Source organism: Centropristis striata, chromosome 19 (assembly GCF_030273125.1).
Source record: "Centropristis striata isolate RG_2023a ecotype Rhode Island chromosome 19, C.striata_1.0, whole genome shotgun sequence".
Taxonomy (NCBI): domain Eukaryota; kingdom Metazoa; phylum Chordata; class Actinopteri; order Perciformes; family Serranidae; genus Centropristis; species Centropristis striata.
The window spans coordinates 15,916,369-15,943,740 of record NC_081535.1 but is presented as its reverse complement, the minus strand read 5'-3'; the positions used below and the strand labels follow the sequence as shown (position 1 = coordinate 15,943,740).

General features: G+C 37.3%; 2 protein-coding genes across 2 annotated transcripts in view; one reads left to right on the top strand and one right to left on the bottom strand.

Moving 5' to 3' along the window:
- Positions 1-2,757, top strand: part of LOC131992057 (astrotactin-2-like) — a 344,657-nt gene extending 341,900 nt beyond the window's left edge. Inside the window, exon 23 of the mRNA XM_059357417.1 lies at positions 971-2,757. Within this exon, the coding sequence (XP_059213400.1) occupies positions 971-1,208 (238 nt within the window). The 3' untranslated portion in view covers positions 1,209-2,757. The remainder of the gene's footprint in view (positions 1-970) is intronic.
- A 4,397-nt stretch (positions 2,758-7,154) lies between these two features.
- The window catches only part of pappaa (pregnancy-associated plasma protein A, pappalysin 1a), a 95,474-nt gene continuing 75,256 nt past the window's right edge, over positions 7,155-27,372 (bottom strand). The window contains exons 20-23 of the mRNA XM_059358418.1: positions 27,018-27,089; positions 25,368-25,466; positions 11,755-13,096; positions 7,155-11,690 (exon numbers count right to left, since the gene is read on the bottom strand). Coding sequence (XP_059214401.1) covers positions 12,992-13,096; positions 25,368-25,466; positions 27,018-27,089 — 276 coding nt within the window. The 3' untranslated portion in view covers positions 7,155-11,690; positions 11,755-12,991. The remainder of the gene's footprint in view (positions 11,691-11,754; positions 13,097-25,367; positions 25,467-27,017; positions 27,090-27,372) is intronic.

Below are 27,372 nucleotides of genomic sequence, written 5' to 3'. Positions count from 1 at the left end.
GTACTCCAGTAAATACAATGAATCTTTAACAGTGAGAGGTATTTCTAGTCTGCTCAGTTTGGCTCCGATATGACATAAGGTTATGCTAACAAGATCCAAAGTTAATTACATTCCGTACATTCAACAAACAGCAGTTGTGTTTCCATCATCAAATTTTTACGCACATAAGTTAATGCCCTAAACAGGATATGGAAGCACATTTTTTCCGAATAAGTTCTGACATAGCAAATATTTAACTCACATGACTGATCAGCTATTTCCACCAGTCAAGACATGAACGAACAATTATAAGTTGCCCAATTGAATCCAATTACTGAAGACTTGCTGGCTGGCCAAAGTTGTCCAATAAGCGACTTATTTTTTGTTGTTGTCTTTTTCTCTCTTGTGCAGTCTCTTCTTCTTCTACTGTTTACATGCAGCAATACATTAATCTGCCATCTTCTGGCTAAAGTACAGTAATGCAGCTTTTTATTCGTTCTAAACCAGATGATCGAAACAACGCTAATTTGCATTTTCTTTAATGCAAAATTTTGCTTCAAAATTAATTTCAATTTCAATGGAAATGCGGCTAGTAAAGATAACTAGAACAGCTAGTTATCCAGTCATGTCATTGTTGCCAAATAAAAATCAAGATTTTCCTGATCATATGAAAGGCCACAGTGAACAGACAGTTTCAGTAAAAGTACTAAGTCGGGGTCCTGCTGCCAATGAGTATTCAATTTGACCATGCTATAAACTAATTTCATGATTTTATTATTTTCCCATCTGGCACATTCAATTATAAATATAATGAGACACATCTTGATTAATGCTTAATTTGATTTCTTTTTTTATTTCAACAAATGGATCAATATCTGTGGTTTCATGTTCAGGAAAGAAAAGTGTTCACATTTTTTCTGCATCTGCATGTCTCAATTCTGGATGTCAACTTGAACTTGAGATTCATTTTTCTTGTCTTCTCTTTCAATAGAAAAGCCAACCTGATACTTCATAGGGTGGAGAAGATAAGCCACTACTGCCGGTCCCTGCTGCGCAGCACCCACATCCAGAGCCGCACCGACACCATGGCGTACGTCTACTGCCAGAGTGAAGAGAACCGTCAGCCCAGTAACACGTGGCACAGCTCTTTACATGAAAGTCGCACCACATGCATGGAAAAACTAATATCTGTACAGCGTAATACATACAGCAACACCAAACTCCGATGAGACACGAGTTTGGAGACGGAGCGTTTTTGTTGTTTTTTTTCCTTGCAAAGTGACATCGTCACCCACAATGCAGCAGGTGTCTCTCAAGTGACTGGTGCATTTTGAAAACCAGGAGAGCCTAAAAAACCTCAGAATTCACTGGACATTGTGTTAAAGCTACCGAAAAACATATTTTTGTGTGGCCTACTTTTATTATAAGACGAAGAAGGATTAAAAAAAATAACCTGGAGCGAACATATTTCTCAACTGCAAAATGCCAGTGATTGCACATATCAATGAGAAACTGCAGTGTGGACATGTAAAATATAATTCAGCCACGAGAAAAACTGGTTGGCTTAAATACTTTGAATGTAATATTGTTGTTCCTTTTTGGTGCTTTGAAGCTTACCTGGAACACTTAAAAGAGAAAAAAAAAGGAAAAATCAATAGCATAACTTATTTGCCTTTACTACCTTCATTTGAAAGGAGAAATGAAATGTGTTAAAGCCATTTGAAAATCACTTTTTTTCTTTTCAAGTTCCCATAAATTAAAAAAGTAAAGGTTTTTTTTCATGAATCTGAAATAAGTAAGTGAGAAGCTATGTAGTTAGTCTTGTATTACATTTGATGGATTCTGTTCAATAGCAAGGCTTTGTGTGGTAACAGGATTGACCAATAGGCTTCGACCAGCCTGTTATTATGATATTATGCAAAGACAGAGTGGGTGGCATTCAAACATTATTTTCATTCATAGAATTTTAATGTAGCACTGATCTCAGTGCAAAAGCATAGGAATCCTTTCGTCATCATCTCTCTTTGTAATACTACAGTTCCCAAAATAAATACTATCCATATTTAACTGATTTATTTATCAGATTAAAAATTGACCTGAACACAGTGGATTATGCACCCACGACAAAAAATACAATGCTTTTGCCACACTCAGTTATCAATACTTGGGGAAAAGAACTAAATCAAATGCTATAGCTAGATTTAATAATTTCTGCAAGATCACATACAGTTATATGCTTGAAATTGAATGATAATTTACAACTTGTTAGTAGAATGAAACGTTTGCCATCATGGCAGAAGTCATCAAGTTCCGCTAAAAATATTTGCCAGATAAGAGGATAAGGGTATTGCACGTGGCATTACAGTCACAATATGGCAACACTTTGGTAATGTGAGAGATTGAAATTCAGGCCGAAAGGTGAAAACGCCGATTGAATCTTTGCTCTATTTGCTCATTTTTTGCCCAAAGAGTTTGCGTTGAATCAGCTGTAAACATGTAAGGTACTGAATTGTGAAGTATCAGTGATTGTAAAGGATCACCTGTGGTCCTTTTAATCCTCTTATTTTCAGTCTAATGTCACATTTTCAAAGCCATGGATATTATTTTAGTTAAGATAAACAATGCCTTTTTTCAGTATTTACATCTCATGTTGTATGAATTGTAATAATAAATTATTATATTGTAAATTTTGAATTGTAAAAAGACATGTATTATTATGTGGCTTTGATTGTCTTTTCTGAAGAATGTGAAATATTAAAACTGTATATTAAATGAAAAGACTTTTCTTTCTTTACAACAATGGAGTTATATAATAATTTAGGTGTTGAAATGAAATTAATTGAACAGTTGTGAATCATTTGGTAAAACCTATTTTAACATCAGTGGCAAGTGGCAGGATCATTTAAATCCCTCCACAAACATTATGCAATGAAAATTTGTAGATAAGCTTAAGAATAGTATGTTGCTTATAGTGTAATTTGTACAAAAATGTCAAGAAAACACATGATTACTGTATGTCGCAAATTAAAAAAACCTGCCATTTCAGTATGTCAAGGAATGTCAAAGAATTGTCAAGTGTAGTTTGTCCAAAAATGCCTAAAAATGCTTAAGCATAGTACGTTGATCATGCTAAAAAAAAAAGCCATAAATAGTATGTCGAAAAATGTTAAGAGACGGTCAATGTCATTTGTCTTAAAAAAAGCTAAAAATGCTTTAGCTGTACTTTTTTTAAAGTATTGTTTCTCCAGAAATGCATAAAAAAACCCTTTGTGTACGTAGATCATGATAACAGAAGAGTATTTTCAAAAATCTCACAAAAATACCATATTATAGTTTATTTAAAGTAAAAAACACCATAATATTCTTCTACCAAAAATATTACATATATTATAGGATGTTCAAATTTTTTTTAAAGTCATACATAGTGTGTCGTTTTTCATTATATTATAGCAGTCCGTAACCTACAGGTTGGGAATCGGGCTTATAACCGTAGGGGAGCTGGTTCGAATCCCAGCACTGACAGGTCAAAGACTGATGTGCCCTTGAAAAAAATGTGTTAAATGCAGAGTTTGAATATTCCCATTGTCTGCTTAAATCATTTCAAGTCAAAAAAGGTCGAATTTTAAAATGCCTAGAAATGCTCAAAATGGCCCAATTACAGTCTGATGATATGTTTAATATTATAGTTTGTCCAAAAATGACAGAAAAACACCATATTACATGATGTCCAAAATAAAATTAAAAAAATCATATTTTAGTATGTCAATAATAATAATAATAATAATAATAATAATAATAATAATTAAAAAAAGGTAAAGTTTTAAAATGTATAGTGTGTCCAAAAATGACAGAAAAACGCCGTATTACATTATGACACATATGTTGTTTTTTGTCAAAAAAGGTTAAATTTTAAAATGCCTAAAAATGCTCAAAATGGACCAATTATAGTCCATTAACATGTTTAGTAGTATATATTATTCAAAAAATTACAGGAAAACAACATATAACAGGATATCCAAATTTAAAGAAAAAAAGTCATACTATAGTATGTTGTTTTTTGTCAAAAAATGGAAAATTTTAAAATGCCTAAAAATGCTCAAAATGGCCTAATTATAGTCTATTGATACGTTTTGTAGTATAGTGTGTCCAAAAATGACAGAAATACACCATATTAAATGATGTCCAAAATTAAAAAAAAATATATATATATCATACTATTGTATGTCGTTTTTTGTAAAAAAAAAAAAAATAAAATAAAAAAGGTAAAGTTTTAAAATCCCTAAAAATGCTCAAAATGGACCAATTATAGTCCATTGACATGTTTAGTAGTATATATTATTCAAAAAATTACTGGAAAACAACATATAACAGGATATCCAAATTTAAAGAAAAAAAGTCATACTATAGTATGTTGTTTTTTGTAAAAAAAAAATGGAACATTTTAAAATGCCTAAAAATGCTCCAAATGGCCTAATTATAGTCTATTGATAACTTTAGTAGTATAGTGTGTCCAAAAATGACAGAAAAATACCGCATTACAGTATGACAGATATGTTGTTTTTTGCCAGAAAAGATTACATTTTAAAATGCCTAAAAATGCTCAAAATTGACCATTTATAGTCCATTGACATGTTTCGTCGTATATATTATTCAAAAAATTACAAGAAAACAAAATATAACAGGATATCCAAATTGAAAGAAAAAAAGTCATACTATAGTATGTTGTTTTTTGTCAAAAAATTGAAAATTTTAAAATGCCTAAAAATGCTCAAGATGGCCTAATTATAGTCTATTGATACGTTTTGTAGTATACTGTGTCCAAAAATGACAGAAAAACACCATGTTACAGTATGACACATATGTTGTTTTTTGTCAAAAAAGTTTAAGTTTTAAAATGCCTAAAAATGCTCAAAATGGACCATTTATAGTGCATTGACATGTTTAGTAGTATATATTATTCAAAAAATTGTATGTAACTTTATACTTCTACTCCACTACATTTTGAGACATAAATTGTACTTTTTATTCCTCTACATTTAGCTGACAGCTTTAGTTACTTTTCAGATCAAGATTTAAAATGAAAAACACGATACATTTAGAATGATTACCCATTTTTATAAATTAAACCTCTTAAAAGTTTATTAAGTAGTTAAAATGAGCGGAGTGGAGTCATTTCACAGTCTGGTATTAGTTCTTTTACTGAAGTAAAGGATCTGAACACTTCTTCCACCACTGTCTTTTTTACTTCTTCATTTTTTTAAAAACTTTTTTTTAACATTTATTTTTAATTATTTATTTTTATTTATTTTTTAATTAAATTGTTTTTATTTTTTTATCTTATTTTATTTTATTACTATTATTATCTTATATTATTATTTTCTGCGCTTCTGCGCATGCGCGGCCTTTCTGCGCATGCGCATTGTCCAGAAAGCCCGCGCATGCGCCGAAACACCGAAAAAGCCGCGCATGCGCAGAAGCGCCGAAAAAGTATATAAAATAAAATAAAATAATTTTATTTTTTTATTTTTTTACAAGTGCAACTCAGTGTTGCACTTGTACAGGTGTTCACTTAGAAATATAAGTGAACACCTTTATTTAGTGAGCTGAATGTCACCTTGTTTACTGAAGTAACAGCTGACTCTGTTTCATGCTTTCAAGATCAAGTAAAAGATACTTAAGATGGCGTGAATTAGTATTGATAAAGTGTCAGTCATGACTCAAACATTAACACACTAAAACCCAAACTTCTGTTGTACATCTCAAAAAACTGATGGAATAATTGTCAGTGTGTCAGATGCCCATTGGATAGTTTGATAACACTCCCACATGTCCTTCTTTAATCTCAACTGCTCGTCTCGTGGTGTGTTCATGTCATAGCAGAGGAAACCGAAGAACAGGATGTTGTCACTGCAATTGACAAAGTGTGAACACACAGAACACCTACATCAACTCCATATATAGCTATACATATACATCCTTATGCCTTATACATACATACATCCTTATACATCCTATGTATTGAATTAACTAAACTGGAAGGTTTTTTTCCATTTTTACATGTTAGTCTTACTAGCAGCTCTAGGGATGGCAGTGGTGGTGTGTCAGACTTTGTTCCAGACTGAAATATTAAAACATCCACTGGATGGATTGCCAATACATTTTGTACAGGATTTGAGGCCACGAATTTTGGTTATGCCTTGATTTTTAATCAAGCACTAACATGGATGCATCCAACTATTGGATTGTTTGGTATATTTAACGCCAACCTTTTTGTCTCAAAATTTGTCCAAAGCAAAACCACCATGTAGCAGCTTGTTGAATAATGTGGTGTTGACGCCAATGATCTATCTTGTTAAGAGGACAAACTTAATCTGATGTGGTTTTGATCAGCTGATGTGGTGCACATGACTCTTGTGCACAAGACCTCAATGAAGAAGAGAAGCCCTCTGGGTACAAACCACTGCAGTGAGATTGCACAATATCACACAATATTTGACTCAAAACTAGTTAACATGATGGCAAAATGAGCCTCAGATGAAAATAATTATAATCAGATTTTAACGTAATGTTAACGCAATGCCGTTATTTCCCAGGTTTTACCCAATTTATCACATGATCCAGCTGAAAATATTTACATTGAGCTGGAAAAGGGGGAAATCAGTCACTGAACTAACAGACAGCCATCCCCTATGAATTACTCTAATTTATATCATTAACTGAAGGTGGCTATGCCTCTCTGCATGTGAGCTGCTGGGAAGCATTTTCTTTTTCCATCTCCCTCAACAAACTATTCCTTTAAGCTCAGATCCAGTTTCTTTCCAGTCATGCAACATTAACTGCACTTTAAAAATCAGTAGCTTGATGTTCATTCTCACAAATTAGGCCATTAACGTCATTGGTGTGCCAGGAACAGCACTCACATTTCGATGCCAATGTATCAATGACGGCTTAAAGAATGAGCTCCTCTTTTAAAACCACCTCAGCGTTTTTCTAAAATTTGAAAAGGGCTCACTATGTATATTCTAGAAGTAATATCTCTCTTTGGAAGCACACAAGAGTTAAAAAAAAATGCAATATAAAGCAGCCCCAAAATGAACCTGGAGCCACTTTTGCAGCAACAGTGAAGAAGAAACTTTGAAAAGAACTGACCACACATCTCAAGTTTATGTTCACTTTAACCAGTGTTTTATTTCTACACAATAAATGACAGCAAAATGAACATGATACTCATCTTTATGACTCTTCCTTATGAAAATATAGTACACATCAGACATGTTTTGCCATGTACCAGAGCACCAAAAATATATATAATTGCAACTGTGAAAACAGAGAGAAACATCGACTGAAACATAAAAGTCCAATCTGTTGTATATGTGCCTGAAAAAGTGCATACTGTGTAAGAACCAAAGAGAGAGGAGGCCATCAGAGGGAGGGAGGGACTACTGAGTCTGATGGCTACCTTTACAGTGTTGGTGAAATTCTCAGCAAACACAAAGGCATTGGGATAAGACTTGACAAATATACAGTATGGAGTGAGGAGGAATGAAAGCGGTTTGCAGACAAATTTGAAATGAACTCTTCGATGCATAAGATCAGTCAAGTTTGATTATGAGGATCGATTCCAACAGACTCCTAAGACCCAGAAATGACCATTATGATTTTATTCATCTTGACAACAAATAAATAATTCAGGACTCAATGGATAAATTCATGGTTTAGACAACTGACAACAGTGCTTGTACTAAGCCATTATGAACAAATAAATGCTGACAGCGAGTGGTGTGGTAAAGCATCACAGGTCTTTTTTTTTCTTCTTTTTTTTCTGTCTTGCAGGTGATACTTTGACACAATGCACAACATATTCACGGTTCATCTCTTTGTATAATAGTTATGATAAAAATCAATCCAAGAGCTACTCCCAAACAGTTAGTACATGGTTTGCAAATACAATCATCATATAATATTATTATTTACATCTTAAAATATATTTGTTGAGCAATCGGGTACGAAACATCGCAGTAATACCACTAGATATCCACGTAATATGTAAATACACTTTTTTTTGTACTTCCCACTTAGAAAAAAGGACAATTCACCTTTTTTTATTTATTGAGGGATTAGGAAACAGACATTAAGTGGATCATTCTATAACCAGAGGCCTGTGAGAGGTACTTCATGTGTTACAATACACAAAGAAAATGTCTTACAACAAGATGGCACATCAGTATTTTTCTCCACAATGATCTGAGCAAAAATATTAGGGCTTCAGACACTCTTTCTTACACTCCCCCATCGCTTTGTAATGAGTTAGACACGACAAAGCTTCTGCCATTTTTAGACAAGCAATACAACAACCAGGTGTTAAATTAGAAACAAAGGAGCGACTGTTGGTGGAAAATGTGGAGAGGTATCAAAGCCTGTCAAAAAAGACTGCTATACAAATCATACGATGTGATAAGCATACGCTCTAGGTGAGGAGAGCTGTGTTCCTTCAGCCGAACTTCAAAAGGCTCTGTAAGCTGGGCAAACATCCTCTCTCATTTTCACAGGGCCAGCTTGACCCTGGCAGCCCTGCGTAGGCATACCTGACAGTGACAGATGAGGCAGTGTGTCGAGGAGTGGGGAGGTGGGAGGGGTGAGGAAGGGGGTGGTGGGAGTCCCAGAAAGGGATGGCTGCCACCCCCAGGAGAAACTCTGACTCATTGGCCTCGGCTTGTTGCCAGTCAGCGCCGGCCACCCCTGGCCCAGGGGCAGCCTCTGTGAGTACACATTTTCACACCTGGACAAATAGCTAGACAGGCCAGGAAAAGCAGCCCACCTATCCCTACCTCTCTCCCTGCCCACCTTCTACTTTTCCGCCATCCAAGAATACTCGGTACCGTCGGCTGCCTCCTGACCTCCAGTCCCTTATTTCCCTTCATTTTTGATCCCTCTTTACTACTTCTCCTGTCCTCAGCTGGCTGTGTACATATATACCTTGTGCCTTACACTGGTTTCATCATTTGCTATATTATGGGTTTATGTATTTGACCATTATATACTTTTTTCACAACTCTTTGTATGTATGGCTAATGTGTGCATGTATAAAAAAAAAAAAAGCAAATAAAGAAAAAAAAAAAAACTTTACATTCTGGTTTTACAGGAAAAGAAAAATACACTGCACTCAGTAACATTTGAACATGTGGTGAATCCTCATTGGATACAAGCAGTGTCTGTCTACACTTAATGACCAATGAGACAAGTTCCTGTGTGGTTGTGGGCCTGAAGTGTACTGTAGGTCTGATCAATGCTTGACGGCGAGGATCACACCAGAATGTGATGACAGAGACAAAATGACAGTTTTGACTCACAACCGATAATGTTTTTGTTTATAAGAACAATGTAAAAAATAACTTACATGGACATTAAATATAACTTAAAAAAGTATAACACTCTCAATAAATAGTTCTACTATTTACACCATTGTTATGAGACGCAAAAATATCACTAAAATACCAAAAATATAGAAGCAGCAAACATTACAGGCATGAGGTACAGCAAGGGATTCTGTGATGACTACAGTAGAGAGGTGATGTCCTCATCCAATGCGTAATCTTATACTTCCTTCCATGAATATCTTGGTTAGCTATGGCTTATGGGTACCTTCTCCAATATTAAGAATATCATTTTTCAAGTTGACATGCAATCACATTCTGTAGCCTTTCTGAGTTGTTTTGGTATCCAGACATTGACTAATGATACAAGTAACGGTCGAGGAGGATATTTCTAAGTTAGTCAAAGTATGTGGAAGCAATGACAGGTTCTGTTAACTCAGTTTACAGAATGAAGGGAAGGATCCAATGACAGATTTCGGATTCATCCATTCAAACGGCTAGAATGGCTTTCCAGTGACCTCAATGGCAGATGATGAACCACAGTACTGCATGTCATTGGCATAGTGTAGTGATTGCAGATCAGTCTCTCCCCACTGGTAACAGTTCTATGTAAAGCAGCAGTATCTGGAGTACTAATATTACATATTTGATAATATCAACATAATACAAGTCTTTTTTAAAACCAGGGCTATATATGTTTTCATATAAAGTGTTAAATGCAATCTTTGTAGATGATGAAGCCTTTACAACGTCCTTACAAAGTTTCATATTTCATAAAAGTTACAAAGTCTCTCAAGAGTCCCGTTTAATGGGAATTCCTTCATTTAAGCTTTTCCTTCCCCTTTGACATCTCTTGGTTTCTCTGCCAAAATATACACCTTTAACCTAAGATGATGATGTATTACACACACAAGGGCAAAACAAAAGACAAACTAACCTACAGTCTAGCTAGACCTTAAATACACTTCTAAACTTAATGTGTTGGGGGGGGATTGGGGGCCTGGATGGATGGATGGATGGATGGATGGATGGATGGATAGATGGGTGGATGGATGGGTACGTGGTTCATAGTGACAATACCTCCCTACTTTATTGATAACCTCTAATGCAAAGTCAGTTAAGGTTGGAGAGGAGCATCTATGGCCGGATACAAATAAAACACTAATGACAGGAAAGCTAATAGCAACACAGGGAGTCAAACGACTGAATATCATAACATACAGTTTGTTTCAGATCACCATTCTGACAATAGCAGCTTCTAAACATTTTTCGAAAGATATATACTTTTTCTTCTTACATGGAAACTAAAAAAAAAGTGCAGTAACTGAGGTCAATAATACAAACACTGATTAAATATGACATTTTGTAAAAATGAAATACATGAAAACAAAAAACATTTTTCAACGCTCCTGTCCATCAAGAACATATAGTAATATTTACATGATATTTTTTGATTTCCTGTCTCTGTATTTGGTGGAAAATAATACCTTCTCACTTTCTCTGCATGTTGTGGTACTGTCTTCACTAACATTGGTTGTAACATGACATGAAATTGGTCTCACATTGCCACTTGTACAGCTTGTAGTATATGATGATTTATGAAGATGATCTGGAATGCTATAGCAGCCTAATATGAGTCAGAGGGACTTTGCCATTGGCCCAAACCAAATGAAAGTTATAATCATGCTGATTGTAACCACGACTATGGTCGCAGCCGAATAAGAGCAGCACAATTTGGACCAATATGCCAAGCAGCCTTCATTATCAAATGTGCATGAGAAAAACTATATGTGTTTGGAATGAAGAATAACAAAATACAAGCTAACGTAGCAGCCATATAATCTAAAGACGTTAATTGGTGGGGACGGACACCCGAGTTCACAATACTGAAAAGTGCTGATCAGAACAACCAATTGCACTTTTTACTGCAGAGACAAACATAGCGGTTAAATTAATTACTTAAACACAAGACCCAGCAGAGAATCTTAGGGACCTTTGATCATGTTGTGACTGCAAATGCTGTGTTGACATATACATCCAAATGTCATTTTCATGTAGAACATTGTTGCTTGCAGAGCTACAGCTGAGAGTCCAATACTACTGGGAGGGGAGAGAATGAGAGATGTGTCTACGTGTCAGATGTGGTCGCTCCACCTATACTCATTCTCACTAAGAGCCATGGCCTGTATCCAGCCCTTTTATTTCTGTACTCTTGTGTGACTGTGCTGTGCAGTACTGTGCGATCAAAAAAGCCACAGACTCCTGACAAGCATTGACTACATTCTGAACAGGGCTGGGATCATTTTATTTTCAGTTTAAACATTTTTATAATCAGTGCTTGAGGTAACAAGGTTGTGATCAAGCGCCATGAGGGAGGAGTTCAAACTGAAACTAAAATCACCCCAACCCGAAGTGAGGTGTTAACGATGACATTCTTTAAGTCGTGGTCAATGTATGTAGTATTTTTCTTGGGCAGTTGGGTTGAATGGGAATAACAAGTGAGGTTCTGGGTTTTTTTTTTAAAGTTCTTAGTGCATTTCATATATGGTGTTGTCAACATGTATTCTCTGAATGTATTATGGACTAACATGCAAGTGTGAATGAATGCTATAAAGAGGTACTGTAAGCAGCAAGGCAGACACAGCTGTCTAACCCTATTAGATATCATGATGTGAAGATGGCAGGTAGCAGCAAACACAGTAGCAGAAGCCATGCTAAAAATGTTTTAATTATGCATTCAGGATTTTGCAGTATAGTATAAAATTGTCTTAGGAAATTGTGTGTGTGATTGTTCAACAATTAGTTGACATTTTTTGTGTGTTTGTGCATTTTATTTTGGCTTTTAGGTTGAATCTGTGGCTTGAAACTTAACAATATGGCTGTCTCATTCCCCACCAAGCTAGGAAAAACCTCTATAGCCTTTGATGTGCCCATGAAAAAACACACTTTACTGAAAAGGACGTAGAGATACAGAATGTCTGACCAGTTTGAAACCAGGAATGATATAAGCACAAACTTCTAGCCCCTCCGAAAAGGTGTTGAGAACATGCCTTCAAAGTGTCTGATGATTATTTTTTATCATTTGTCTTGATTTCCTTCATATTTGCAAAACACAAAGCCAACATCAATACAATCCCCCACTTGCACATTTTGATTTACCTTTGGTTCAATCATGTGATTGTAGAGCAAGGTCACTAAAATAGACACTGAAGCCAGCACAGAACTGAACAAAAGGCATGCTACCTAGGCTTGGTTATGTTTTTGTTTTTTTTGTTTGTTTGTTTTCTTCTTTCAAAAAATGTCTGTTTCATGTAATTTTTTTTCTCCTTGCTATATATGTTTTGTTTTTTTAAATGATGATATTGCAGGATTACTTTCCTTTTAGCTGAGAAATGAAGTTTTCTGTGGAGTCTCATGAGTCCCATCCTCTATTCTAGATCTTTCTGTGATGTGGAGGCGGAGGCATTTCAGCTGGTTGGGGTTGCAGTATGGATGGAGAGGTATGCCTGTTAAGCAGCATGTGCAGGAAATTGGAGCCCGAGAGGAGGATGAAGGAGGGGTCTGCCTCGGCCACTCTGGCTGTGTTGTGTTGGAGCAAGGGTCCTGGGACGTTGAACAGAGGTCCCTGCTCAGGTTGGTCACCCCAGGGAATGGACATGTTCATCCTTTCTGTTTTCTATAGCATTCGGATCCCGACAGGAGCACTCATCCCGTATGTCACAGGACATGGGGAATGGAATCACCTGGGTGGGAGAGAAAAAAATTATACGTTCATAAAGTTGGCAGGACTGTGATCCAAAATGGAAAATAAATAAATACAATTGTTAACCAGGATTAGGGGTTTTCCTAAGATTAGCATGTAGCTACATGTAGCAGTGTATGTAATGTAAACACAGGAGCAGATCAACATATGACATATTCTGTCACAACGATATGAAGTCAGCTCGAGCAAAGAGAAAAATAAAACTAGGAAATGCAGCTTTCAGAACGACTGGAAACCAACATCTAAAAGTTTGGACATGTTAAACATGAACATCCGACATTGTAACATCATGTTTATGACAGAAAATAAGTAAAAGGATAATTGATCCCCTTTAAGGTTTAACACAAAATTAGGGAAAATTAGGGTTTGGTTTAGAATGACAACTTTGTTAAGGTTAGGAATATATGAACCATCCTCTGTGGTTTTATCACGTTGTATTGACATCACTTGACTTATTCCTTTGCTTCCATCATAACTACTACGGCCAATTAGAGACCTCTGTCACATGACTATGTCATTTTTCTTGGGAGTACTATAAAATTATAATTTTGTGCCACAGGTCAAATAATTATCTCAAATGAACAAACGTAATTTAATTTTATGTCACTAATATTTAATTTTTTATATTATATTATATTTTCAGTGGACATGCACATCTCCTAGATCGCCCCATCTCTCTCTTTGACGGATGCTCCCACACACACATTATCTGTTCCTGATCTTGATGTGGACCAGATTTTTGCAAATCTCAAAGTGGTTTGAAATTGATTTGGTGTGGTTCACATTAGGCCATTTATCTCATTTTGTAATGGGTACACAGTGTACTTAACCTCACAACTAAACTTGACGCTAAAGTGTCCAAATTGTGGCATCAATTTAGAACACCAAGAAAAACACCAAGAACACCAAAAAAGATGTGTCCGGGATGTGAAGATGTGGCCAAAGTCTTTAACTTTAAAGTCCTAGTAGGAAACATTTGGTGCATTTGGCGTTCTTAAAACCCATGACATATCACAATCTTAGAATCTCAGACAAATTGATGGTGTCAAAGTGAAATACTGTAGGTGAAAATAGCACCGGAAGTTCACTGGCGATCGCCCCTGGCCTTTGACGTCACTGGATAACGTTGGCAATGCGTCACCAGCACCAGCTGCTGCTGCCTTGTCTGTTTGCCTCTCGGGGGGCCTGCTTCAGCTGTTTGGGTACACAAAATGTGTCCAGGCCAAACAAGGAACACATGTGGTCCAAGTCATGGAAGGCAGGCAGCAGACCAAGGGCACGTCTGCATTAGTGTCCTGGTGGCTTATCAGATCAATCTGTGGGGGCCTGCGGTGTCGCTTTTTCTTGTTAGCGCTGAGTGGTATTGCCTTTTTTGCACAATAGATCTGTGTACACAATGTAAAGGTAACAACAATACTGGCCACTGAAACCAACACAGCTACTTAGTTGACAGCGTGCCTCATGCCAAACACAGCTATTAGCTCAATGCTATTAGGGAAAGCTGTCTGGCTGCTGTGGGAGGAGTTGTTTCCAGGGGAGGTTCATGGGGTAATTTTCTGAATATGAAGTAGCAGCTGTACAATTACCCAGACTACTAAAGACTACTAGTAATGCCATCAAACAAATTGCATCATGAGCTAATGCTGTCTGGGAGGGTTAGTCAGGTAATTACTAAATGCATTAGCATTAGAATGAAAAAGAAATGAGAATTTCCCATCCACTACAAGATGCATGCATAACAACAGCAAGCATTATATTGTGTAACATCAACGTCAAAGTTTAGATTGTGAAAGTTTGCTTACCACTAAGGCTGATTGTTTTCACAGAAAAATAGACAAATTTCTTTAAAAAGAGCAGATCCCTTTCAGATTCTGACAGCACCTAACCAACATTACACAACTTTTTTAATTTCAAATAAAAGCTTCAAAATCATCTGGACAAGAGGGCAGTGGAGCTGGGTTCAGCAGCCTCTGCGGATATCATGGCAGAGGCCAAAATAACAAAGTCGACAGTGAATAAGGAAGCTAAGAAAAGAAAAGAGAGAGTAGCCGTGCAAGAGGCCGCTGCACAAGTGTAAATCTTGGACTGACTTTAAGTCATTGGTGAGAGTTTTGCGAAAGAAAAAGCTGCAGATGGACGTCGAACTGGCCTTCTTGTTGTCGGAAACGTAATATTAAGTAAAGAGCATTAAAAAAACATAGCAAAGACATAGCAAGCCAGCTAATATTACCTAATATTAGCTGGCTAGCTATGTCTTTTAATGCTGCTCTTTCTTGAAGTTTGGTTATGTTAGCAGAGTGAGTTTTTGATCATAAATAATGTAATCAGAACAAATGTACATGTGCAGTTATTAATATTCATGAGTGTTGTATAAAAATAAAAAATACATAGATAAAAGATACCAATTCTGCGTAATGTTCCTTTAAACAAGTTCCTCAGAACAGAAAAGCAGCCAACAGGAGAAGAAGAAAAAATGAAGAGAAAAATATAAAAGAAGGAAGGATGAGCAGCTGTTTGAGTCTCTAAGTCTGTTTTTCATAAAAGGCTGACAGACAACGCTGCATAAGAGGATGAACTTATCTATTTAAAATCAGTAACACTTACAAAAATAAAATAATTAGCCCTTCTTACAACTTATGACTTTCTTTTAGTTTTACTAAGTAACATCATAAAATTGGTCATGCTTTGCTTTGAATGGTTTTGTAAAGTAAATGTAAAATGTTATAGCTGGTGGTAAATGCAACACACAGGAAACACCACCAATAGTTTGTGAGAGTTGGGGATTTTTAGACAGCAGGTCTGTGGAATGACATGGGGGAGCATGCTGGTCACTGAGGAGCAGTGACGCAGGCTCCCCTTTGAAATGGGGTATAAAATAAGTTGTTTGTGTGGGGGGGTGTTCCTAATGTGAGGGCCAGGTGGGCAGTGCCCAGACTCCTCTGAGAAAATGAGGCCTGCATGTGACGACTTTACAAGCCGAGGGCCGGACACACTTCAGAAACAGCTGTCAACCGCATGAACAGTGTTTCCTCTGTGGCATTTGAAGCCAAGAACATGGGGCTCCTCACTCCCACCTGAATCTTCTCAGTTTAATTACACTATCTCTTAGTTTCACACTTGTCTCATTCAGAGTCTCTTTACCTAGCTTTATTACTCCTCTCTCTTGCAGCACACAACCCCACACACTACCCCTCCCACCACACCTCACTCCCCCTCCAAGGCCACTTCTGTTTATCTCTCTATCTAGAGAATGATGGTGGGTGGCAAATTTGACATGGTTTCCCTTGACCTTGACCTCCAGGGTGGCTGGGCCAGCTGCCACATCTGGCCCTGACTTGAGGGTTCTCTCAGGGTGGCTGGGAAATGGGACTGGCTGGCCTTGTGGGCCTGGGGGCCCTCATGCTGCCCCATGTCCCAGGGCTGGAGGAGGGCTGGGGGAGGACACCCACTAACAACAACATGAAAGCCCTTCTGAAGAACGCAGACCTTGTCAGAGCACCATCCTTCCATCTCAGGAACAGGTCAAAATAACACAGAGTTCCTCTTATTTCTGTGTGCGCAGTATGTGTGTGTCAGCCTGTGCTTCAGGGGAAGAAGGTGTGTAAGGGGCACAGGCCTGGGGAAAGGTGATCTGGCTGATGCATAACACACTGTTTATAAGCAAGTAATAGTTGCTGTAAGAGTGAATTATAAAAATTTTAACATCAAATTCAGAAACATTTTAGGTTATGCTACACCATTTTTTTCTCTAAAGTTCTTTTTTAATATAAAAAAAGATTAATCGCCCCAAATTACCATGTGTATCAATAACTTGATTGTCTCACATGCCTTCACAGTGAATGAAGAATCCAAAAAATGGAGAAAATTCTTGATCAATTGAAGTAAAATGTGGCTGTGTTTAACAACAGGAAAACTAAATCAAAACTTCCGTTTGCAAAGTCTCACACGACTCGTGCTGTATAATCTGAGTCTCATTTATCTAATCTTATCTACTACTACTTCCCAAACACATGCACTTTCATTAGAACCTGATATAATCAGTCTCACGCAGGAGTGGTGCGCCTGTTATGTGGAAGTGGTTGAAATAGTAAGGTTTAAGCAAAAATGCATGTGTTTGTAAAAAGTGCTGGATAAATGTGACTCTGATTATACTGTATGAGTTGTGTAAAAGTTGTGAACACAGCCCACATTTACTTCTAATCATCAAGACCTTTCGAAATATTGGGATTTGTCATTCACTGTAGAGATATGTGAGGAAAAACAACGCTTTCTTTCAAATTTAAGGTAACACAGAGTGAGTAATTGCTATACAAATGATACTTTTGCGAGAGAAGTATTCCTTTATATGCACATCCATCTAAAAACCAATCATCCCTGTTCAGAAGAGTTAGGGAACAAACAATACAATACAGAACGAACAGGATCACAACTCATCCATCTACAGTCTCATAACTTCAAACAAACAACTGTCATTTCGGTTACTGCGTATCACAAACGTTAAAATCAATCGTGAAATAAATCTGAGCCATCTGACAAAAAATTGGTAGTCTTTGTGTAAAAATATATAACTTGAACAGATGTCTGAATGAGAAAAACATAAAGAAAACTCAGCAAGAAGAGTTTTATGGGTTCGATTAGAAGGGAGAAAGAGCAACTTAAGGACAAAAGAACACATAACTGAGCTTGGCAAATAAAGTGCGAGCACTTGGCATCAGCAAACAGCCAAAAGCTCTAAAAACTGTGGGGAGTGTCCCCCCCCTGGTGTGTAACTACCTTTGCTCAGCTGCGTAGAAAAGCCCTGCTCCTCCCTCCACATTATCCTTCCTTCCCTTCCTGCTCAGATGCTGTTGCCTCCTCTAACCTTAGCCGCTACTCCACTCACACTCACATACAAATAAAGTTGGGAAAAAGGAAGCTATGGCAAGCTACTGTTTATTCAGTGCATTGTTGTATAGAAAATAAGAATGTAACAACTTGTAATGCCATGTGTATGTGCGGGCGCCTGTGCCTCTGCCCTTTCCTCCCCTTTAATTGCCCTGGCAGAGACTTGGCAACGGGGAAATAAAGTCAACTTAGCTGCCCTTAGACGTTTAAAAAATAAAGAGCTGTTGCTGGCATGTGATTTTGGCATCCAGTTATGTGAATATTTGATGTGGAACATGTTAAAGGCAGAAATTAGCGAAAAAACTAATATTATTCATTGCTGATAAACATCATACTATCTATGTATATTTATCTATCTATCTGTGATAGCTCCAAAATAATCTACTTGGTTTGTGTGAATTATATAGGAATAAGTTAAGGTATGCTGGTAACAGCCAAAAACACTAAGAAGAAAATGACTTTTGCGCTGTTATTTTGAAAGGGCTTGGTCTACGTGAATCACCAACAGAGACGGAGAGGTTAAGTGGTCAGCTGTGGCTATCATGGACCATCAGCTTAGACACAAACATCAATTGTGACACATAACAAGTCACATATTACGCATACTTGTGCCAGACTGAGAGTTGTAAACACTTAGCCACCACCAATGCAGACAGAAAAACCTACAGGCACATTTCGAGAAAGCTATAACCATATAATCGCTGCCCTCTGCTTCAAGCATCCAAGAAAGGAATTCCGTCCAAACTAAGAAGGTGGGGGGGGGGGGACCTACAAAAAGGGTCTTACGCAGGCCACCCTCACAAAGGCGTTCTCCATACCCTTGCCTCCTCTCCTCCCTGCCTCTCCAAATTCAGCCAACAGCTTGCAACTATTAAGGGGAGATCCTGTGGTGACCTTACGTGCAGCCAGTCCTTGCACCTTCAAAGCTCCTGGGGTGGAATAATACACAGCAAGTCATCCAGAACTCCTTAATACACAAATCTCTTCCAAAATAAAAGACGAGGGCAACATTTCCTGGGAAGGGAAGTAAAAGTAAATGAGTGGCCGAATTCCACTGCTTTTCACAATCTTTTTCTCGCAGCTCTTATCAGGATTAAACTTTAAGTTGACAGGAAAACAGAGACGAGGAAAAGCAGGAGGGACCTGGAAAACTTTAATAACTGATAATAACTTAATTCCCACAATAGCAGGCTTGCTTGAAAAGAGTAAAAACTTGGCCAATTGTTGTATCTGGAAGAAATTTTATTACGTTCCAGAAATTATGATTTTTCATATTGAACTGTTGAATCATTTCACATTTCAAAGGCATGGCATTTGATGTTGTGAAACATAATAATAAACAGTCGTGCCAATGCTGTAAAAAAGTCCGTTAAGCATTTTCTACTAAGGAGGGGTGAGCAGATGTTTTCATCAGTGTGTTGTATCTCCTCCATTGGTTGGTTTCAGGTCACAGAGTAAACAAATTTGGCAGATTATTTTTTTAACCTTTGGACTCTTTAGACAGACTAAATATATATTTAGAAGAAGAATGTATATCAAGAATATATGACCCTGGATAATGGAGGAGAATAAAAGTCTATTACAAAATCTAAATTGGGCCTGTTCTTCTGCTTCCACCTCATTACCAAAGATCAGAGGGAACAGTAGACGTAAAATGTTTTGTCAGAGGAATACATGAGAGGTGTGTCTGTGTGCATGGATCATATTATATTATTGTTTTAATATGCTCTACTGTCACAACACACTGAGGACATCAACACTGAGCAAGAGTCCCAGTGAGTCACCAGACCTCTTGTGCATAACAACCAGTGGCTGGTGTGTCTGTTCATATGTTGCACTTTTTTTCGTGTTTGTGTGTGTGTGTGTGTGTGAGAGAGAGAGAGAAAGAGTGTGAGGGACACTGTGACTGAGAAAGAGAGAAAGTGAATGAGTATCTGACAGTGAATGAGTAGGACTGAATGAGAGTAAAGGGAGGCCGATAGTGGGTACATTGGTGGTTAATGCTACTTTAGGACTGTTACTTTACATACAGTATGCATTCAGTTTATTAGGGACAGTTAACTAAAACTATTGCAATACAATACAAGGGTCCTCCAATACATTTTATCTTCGCAAAGTTTGAAATGTTAAATTTTTCTTGAAAGTGTTTAAGAGAGGTATTTATTGAACTGTATGGTAATTTTGGATGATGTTTAATTGTTTGACACAGAACACAGTAGACTGCTATGCATGTAATTTGAAACAAAAAGTTTACTTGTTATTTTAACCCTCCTCTTAAGTTGTCTCTTGTATATTTCAAAGTTTAAAATTCTAAAAAAAATAGTTAAAAGTATTTTTCCATAAAAAGTAAAAAAATTAAAATATATTTTTTTAAATCAATATCATGTTAAAACCATTGTTTTTTATATGTAGGTATTTCCAATGTACATAAAAAAAGTTTCAACATGCATTTTTTATGACAAAAGAATGAATTATCCTCATTGAACCATGCTCTTTTAGAGGTAAAGAACACCATTGCACTAAATATTGATTGAAATGGTTGGTAATGGAGTTATTAATAAAATATAAACAATGTTCATTGGGAATTTTTTTGTATCAGACACTTTTGGATAATTAAACATGCCCCAGGTTGTTGCTGTTCGTGAAAAAAATAACATAATAGGAAGGTTAAGTGAACCTGTAAATAAATGTCTGGGCATGAACATAGTTATTCTAACCCAAACCCTCTTCTCATTTTCTTGCTTATACTTAACCACTTAGTGTTGTTACCTAAACCTAACCAAGTACTTTTATGTCACAACAACGGCGTGTTAAAAACTGCCATTGTCATATGTTTAAAACAGCTATGTTAAATAGAACCGCCATATTCTATAGGATATCACGCAAACTCATTCATAAGTATATGTTGCAGAAAGACCTCTCTGTATCGTGCAATATGTCGGCTCACCAGCACACCCAGACTAAATAATTTCCTAAAACAACTCAACTTTTTCAAAACGATTACTTAACATGATTTAATAGTGCAGTTGTTTAAAATTATTTTCATCCCTTTACGCCCACAAAGAAAACATCTTCAAAGGAGTCATTTCTCAAACTATAACAATTCAAGAAATGTGATCCAACCCCATAAGCAACTGAATTTATTATTTGCACTAACAATAAATAGCAATGAGTACAAATGGTTCATAATTGACACAGACAACAGAATCTGTCACAACAAAATCTGTGTTCAGGAACAATTAAACAAGTTAGGACAAAGTCTTCACTGGTGGTCGGGAAAAGAACATTGATTTCCCGCTAAGAAGGAAAACACTTCCCATCTTTGTCACCCACAAGTGTTTTATTCAGCAGCTCAGAGGAGAAAGACCGTCATAAATGAATTACAGATTCCTTTTGTCATATATTGTAACATTTTGTTTTGTTTTGGGAGGTTTTTAATGTGTCCTTGGCCGCCTGCCACGCATGTGTTCAGTTTGTGGAAAATCAGAATCAGGTGCAAAATACCCTGTTTCTGTTTTGACTGAGTTGATCAAATAGGGATGACTATGAGGATAAGCTTTGCCCAAGAGCAATAAACAACTAAATCCAAATGCCTAACTTACACAAGTACCAAAAAGATAATAAACGTGGAGGAAATTTAAATACGGACAAAAGGGTTGTCTGGGTAATAACCTAAAACTATATTCAGGTCAAACTGAGTTTCATTCATGTAGGTTTCTATTAGTCAAGGCATTACGCAACATGTGTGTGCAAGCAAGCGCCATCAATTAGGCAACGGGCTCAGAAACTAACAAGAAAAAGGGGATTATATCAAACATCTGGCTTTCCTCTGTTCCCATATCAATTTCACATATCAGCTTAATTCCTTAGTGTTTCCTTTTTGTTTCTCACCCACAGTTACTTCCCTCGCCCCTCACTCTTGGCAGCTGATAAATCAAATTATGATTGGTTATTTCGGAGCAATTTTTCATATCTTTCGGAATAGTTTCTAAGGGACCTACTCGTGGAAAACACCAGCCAGACTGCTTTCTTCAAATAATGCCAGGGCAAAATGCCTTTAAGTAGAATTTGGAGAAGCAGCCTGGAGTTCTTGAGCCCAGCTGCAGTATGATACTTACTGTATCATACTGTAGGAGCTCACAGAAATGTTTCAGTTATTGGAATATAACTGCGCTTCACCCAATCCATCTTGTGCTGGCGTGACAGAAGTTAGTACCAAGTAGGTAATGTGATCCTCCATTTGCCTGTAGTTATTATTTCAGAACTGCTAACACCTGTTTTGCAGACACTACTATTGACCATCGGCATGTAGCATCCTTGGCTTGGAAAAACAGCAGCAGTTAACCTGTGCCAGATTCCTTTACAATGATTTAAGTCCAACTGAAATCACATTTAGTCCTTTCTTAATGCAGGAAAAATAATGTCAACATGTTTTTAATTGTTGTTATATTGAAAAATTAGAGGATATAAAGAATTATTCCTTTTCCTCTCAGCCACTGGAGTGGTGTGCTGACACTGTTTGATTGACACCAGTTGGCAGGCTGAGCACCGGCAGGGGAGGGAGAGAGAAAATTAACAAACTTTCTCTGTAGCTTCCAAAGCATGGACAGGCAGCGTTATGTAAGCATTTAAGAGACCACACCAGCATTAAAACAGACTGACCAACTAATTAGTTATTTAGCCTGAAAACAAACAGCAGTGCACTTTTCCCTGTTTAATGTTTGTTTGGTTGCTCAGTCAAAAAAAGGATTGTATTTGTACCAGATAAAAAGAAGAGTTTGACTTAAAGGCTAACCTTTGACTAAGGACAATATATCCATCTAATGTTTCCTTAGTGTTGGACTAATCTCAACCACTTTTTGAAAAGTGGACCAAAATTCCTAAACCGAAACAATTTTCAAACTATAGATTTATTACTGAACAGCCAAACATAAAATGTTCAGTTAAACTGCCTAAATTTTGATGTACAACATTACAAATCCTAACTCCAACAGGACCAATGGTCATCTCTAACCCAGCTCAACCTCCTGTTGCTGCAGTAATTCAATGGAGGCTATCCTCCCAACGGGGTCTGTCAGTAAAAGTGAGTTATGCAAGTTCTGGCTGAGCCCCTGCACTGGATTGGGGCCAGAAGATGTAGAGATGAGATAGCGTCAATCAACCACTTCAGGAGTGAGGTCACTTCCCAGCGGGCTGCTCACCGACTTTCCTGCTGCTATTGAACTGAGGATCCAATACTTTACATCTGATACTAAAGTTATGAATAACAGACAAAAACTAACAATGGATCTCTGGATTTCTTTCTAGCCGAGTTGGATTATGTACAGTTTGTTCATAGCTGAGTAGCAGTGTGCAGTAACATATATAAAGCCTTATGTTTGACCTCTTAAACCCGATTTGCTCAGAACTAATTTTGCCAGGCATCTAGTAATTTGTAAGAACAGCAAAAGTCTTGGTGATCTTACTCTTGTACAAATCTTGTCTTGTCCATAACTTAGTTGCACCGCAAATCACATCAAGAATTACCAGACACATGGTAGATGTTGGAGTTGTCTTCATTTTTGTGTATTACACTCAGTCAAGTGAGCCATATGAATTTTGATGCCCATCTAATCATGCTGTTACGGTACAAGTACTCAGAGCTGCCAAAAAGGATGACTCACATTTTATATACCGATTCAAACCATCAGCAAAGAAGTCCAGATTTGATGAAACTGTTTCTGTATTTGGTTTGCTGATGGAGGCGATGGATTTCAGCTCAAAATGCCCCCATATTTAAACTTTAATATTTTTTCCCTTCTGAGGATTTCTGCAATACAATCCTGTTCAGAATGACTATGACCATGTGAAATCTGAAGTAATTTTACTCTCTTACTCCAAATTGAATAAAAAAAATTGGCAGTCATGCAGAAAACATTTTGTCCAGAACACTGCTATTAATGAAATGTCATTCAAAATAGAATAAACTGTTACATGCTGTCAGACCGTTTGAAGATTCCTGTGAAGATGTTTGGTGCTGAATTAAATTAAGCTCGATCTAGAGACTATGGTCTAATAAATGTAGTAGTGGCCGCTGTTGGATTTCTTTCGAGTGGATGTGGTGGTGGCAGAAGAGCTGAGAGAGACGGACAAATGAACAGCAAATGGGACAGTACAAAAAAAATGACAAAGCGCAAAAAATTAAGCAACAGTACTGTTTGAAAATTCCTTTAGCAAAGGCCATGACTTGTTCATTGTATTGCCAGTGTCTGTTCAGACAAAGGTTTAAATAAGGAACAAATAATAAACATCAAAGAGCTTTCTCTGGAAAAATTTTGTTAGCCAGGAAAGAAACATGATTATTTATATCCTGATGGACCCAAAACATCCATGACAAATTGTGTGAAGGTGGACCGGAAGCAATCATGAGAACTTTGATTGTACTGTGGAAGATCCCTTGTATGTCTTTTTTCCCCATAGAGGAAATGAAGAGGCTCTCCAGTCAGACACACTGACACAGCCAGTGAGACGCATAGACTGCAATATAAGTCCAGCCAGACATACAGATGAATATGCCAGGAGTACAACTGAAGTCCCTCGCCAGATTCACAGAAACAGGCCAGGCCAGAGAAGCAGATGCTGCTGCACAGAAGCTACAATACACTTCCAATCTTTTGGAAGTTTCTTTTGCCAGCAGTTGGCTGGAAAAAGCCAGACAAAGCACCTCCCAGAATTCAGAGAGTTACTACCACAAGGATGACCAAACTTTTTGTCATGCTCAGCTTAATGCTGAAATACAACCCAGCTGAATAAGTGTTGACAATTAGGGTAAATTATATTCATAGTTCTTATAACTAAATTAGATTACAATTACTACCCACATTTTGGGTGGTGGGTAACTTCACTTGAATAAAGGCGCACAGAGGAAACAAGACTACTGATGAAGCCTGACAACTCCCACTTTCTTGGATGTGGTATCAGTAATCTGTCTACCAGTAAGGTAAAGTTGGACACGCAGCAAAGGAAGGAAGAATCTGTTTAGAGATGTTCCAAGAGGTGAAATACAGCAGTCGTCGACAGTATATTCAGTTGTGGTTTCCATTATTCTTACCTTGTAGGTAGAAATGATCATTTATAAACGTTAAAGCGTGATAATGGCAACCTCCCCTAGATAGATGGCAGTGGGAAAATGAAGAAGTCCAAGTGGGTTCGGCAAAGGGAAAGGAAAACGATCACATGTGGGAGGTGGGATTTATTCCTAAGCTTTGTGTGACTCCAGAATTGGGAAACAAACACTGACTGTTGATCAGTGTGACCAGGACCAAATCCATCGTCATCTCTTTGTCTGAAGCGTGACGTTTATTCTGAGGTACAAGCATGCCACTAACCTTCTTGGTCTTGACAGTGGATTGGCAGCAGTCTCCTCCGTCATAGTTACAGAAGGCTCTGTTGTTGACCGCATCACAGTAGTTGTCTCCCATGAATGGCTATACCAGAGAGATGAGAGAGAGCGTGAAATAATTAAATAACACCAAAAGGTGAATTACCAAAATGCCTTTTGTTCTAGTAGTTTATACTCATGAGCATTTCAGGGCATTTTAAAGGTCTCCGGTTAAATTTGCTGATGAATTTCATACATTAAATTTCCCTCATCTTTCATTGTGACTTTTTAAGCCCTTGGTGGGCCAGACCCGTAAATCAAACTGAGGACACCATAAACTTTACACTATACAAAACACTCCAATAAGGTGATTTATTAGGCTGGCCCCACCCTTTCCACTTGGGTTACCAATCAGGTTATCCAGTTGGCCTAAATTGAGTAGATGATATCATTCTTTCATAATGTGAAGTCATGGAAAATAATTATTTTACAGTTGTATTCACATGTGAATACACCTTTTCTTAGTAGAAAGACATGTTTGACACGTGATCACATTATTACTGTGTAAGAGGTAATAAATCAGTAATTACATCAGGTTACAGTAGCTAATGAGTGTCAAATTGATGTGGCTACATCAATTTGTCTGATATCAGATACCCATGTTGCAACAGCATTTTTAATTGGTTTATAAATGCATAAATGCTTACAACCTGTGCAGAAGGTCGACGAAAAGTCAATGTGAACTTGTGTGTTAAAACCAGAGATGGGAACAAGTCTTTTTTTGCAAGTCACAAGTAAGTATCAAGTCTCTGCACTCAAGTCGCAAGTCAAATCAAGACTGACAAGTCCTAAACTTTGAATTAAACAAGTCATAATATGCCCTTTATCAAATGCAAGTAATAATCTGTTAAGTCAAAAGGCTCAAGTGCTAGGGAACGCATGTGTCATTGGCGAAATAATCCAAGTTGATAGGCAAGTCTCTTTTGATTTTGTCAAGTCAAGTCTAAAGTCATCAGATTTGACTCAAATCCAAGTCATGTGACTTGAGTCCACACCTCTGGTTAAAACACAAGTGTACTTTTAATTTAAACCCAACATCAGCTAGCCTGAGGATCTCTGCCCTGCCTGGAAGCATGATAATACTATTCTGACATGAGATCTTGTCTTCACTTCCAGTACAAGCTGGTGTGAGTGTTTTACTTGTCCAGCACCTGCCAATCTATTGTTGTCCAACTCCACTGGCCAAGCACAGTGAATACAATGTTATGAATTCACATTTGGAGACTATTAAGACTGAAATTGATTTGTTTTAAAGCTAACTGATGTTTCTTTGGGCTTGTTCTTTGTGTTAGGGTAGGTCATTTCTTGCACAGACAAGCACTTACATTTGTCTGTTTTGTGTTATTTTCATGCTTCTATGAATATGTATATCCACCATGAAAGTGGAGCATACTGCAATATTGGCCACTATAAGCGTCTACACAAGAGATCTGGCAACATATTATATCAGACAAATTTCTCATCACTCTGTTTGGTTTGGGATCAAGGAAGGTGGAAGGATTAAAGTATTAAAGTCTCATATGATAGATGAGACTATTACTCCACAAAAACAAAGACAAAAACAAAAACAGAAATCTAATTCAGGTCGAGCCCTTACCTCACATCCTTTGAGGCAGTGGAGCAATTCTGGGTGTGGATACCATTTCAGTCCCATTGTACAGACTATATTCTGAAAGAAAGACAATGGAATTAATTAAGGAATACTGCTTTCAATAGTTGCTTTATTTGCATTTAAGAACACAGGCTTTTCCAAGACTGTGTTCTTTCACCTGTATTTCAGTCCACATAACTCTAACCCTAACTGAAGTACAAGTGACATTTTTTGGCAAAAGCTAACACAGTGAAACACAGGAGTTATCAGAAAAGGCTCATGTGCTACACATGGAGGTTATCATTGTAAATCCCACTTTGATTTACACTGACCTTTTTCCACCTTAGACCAAAGTGGAATA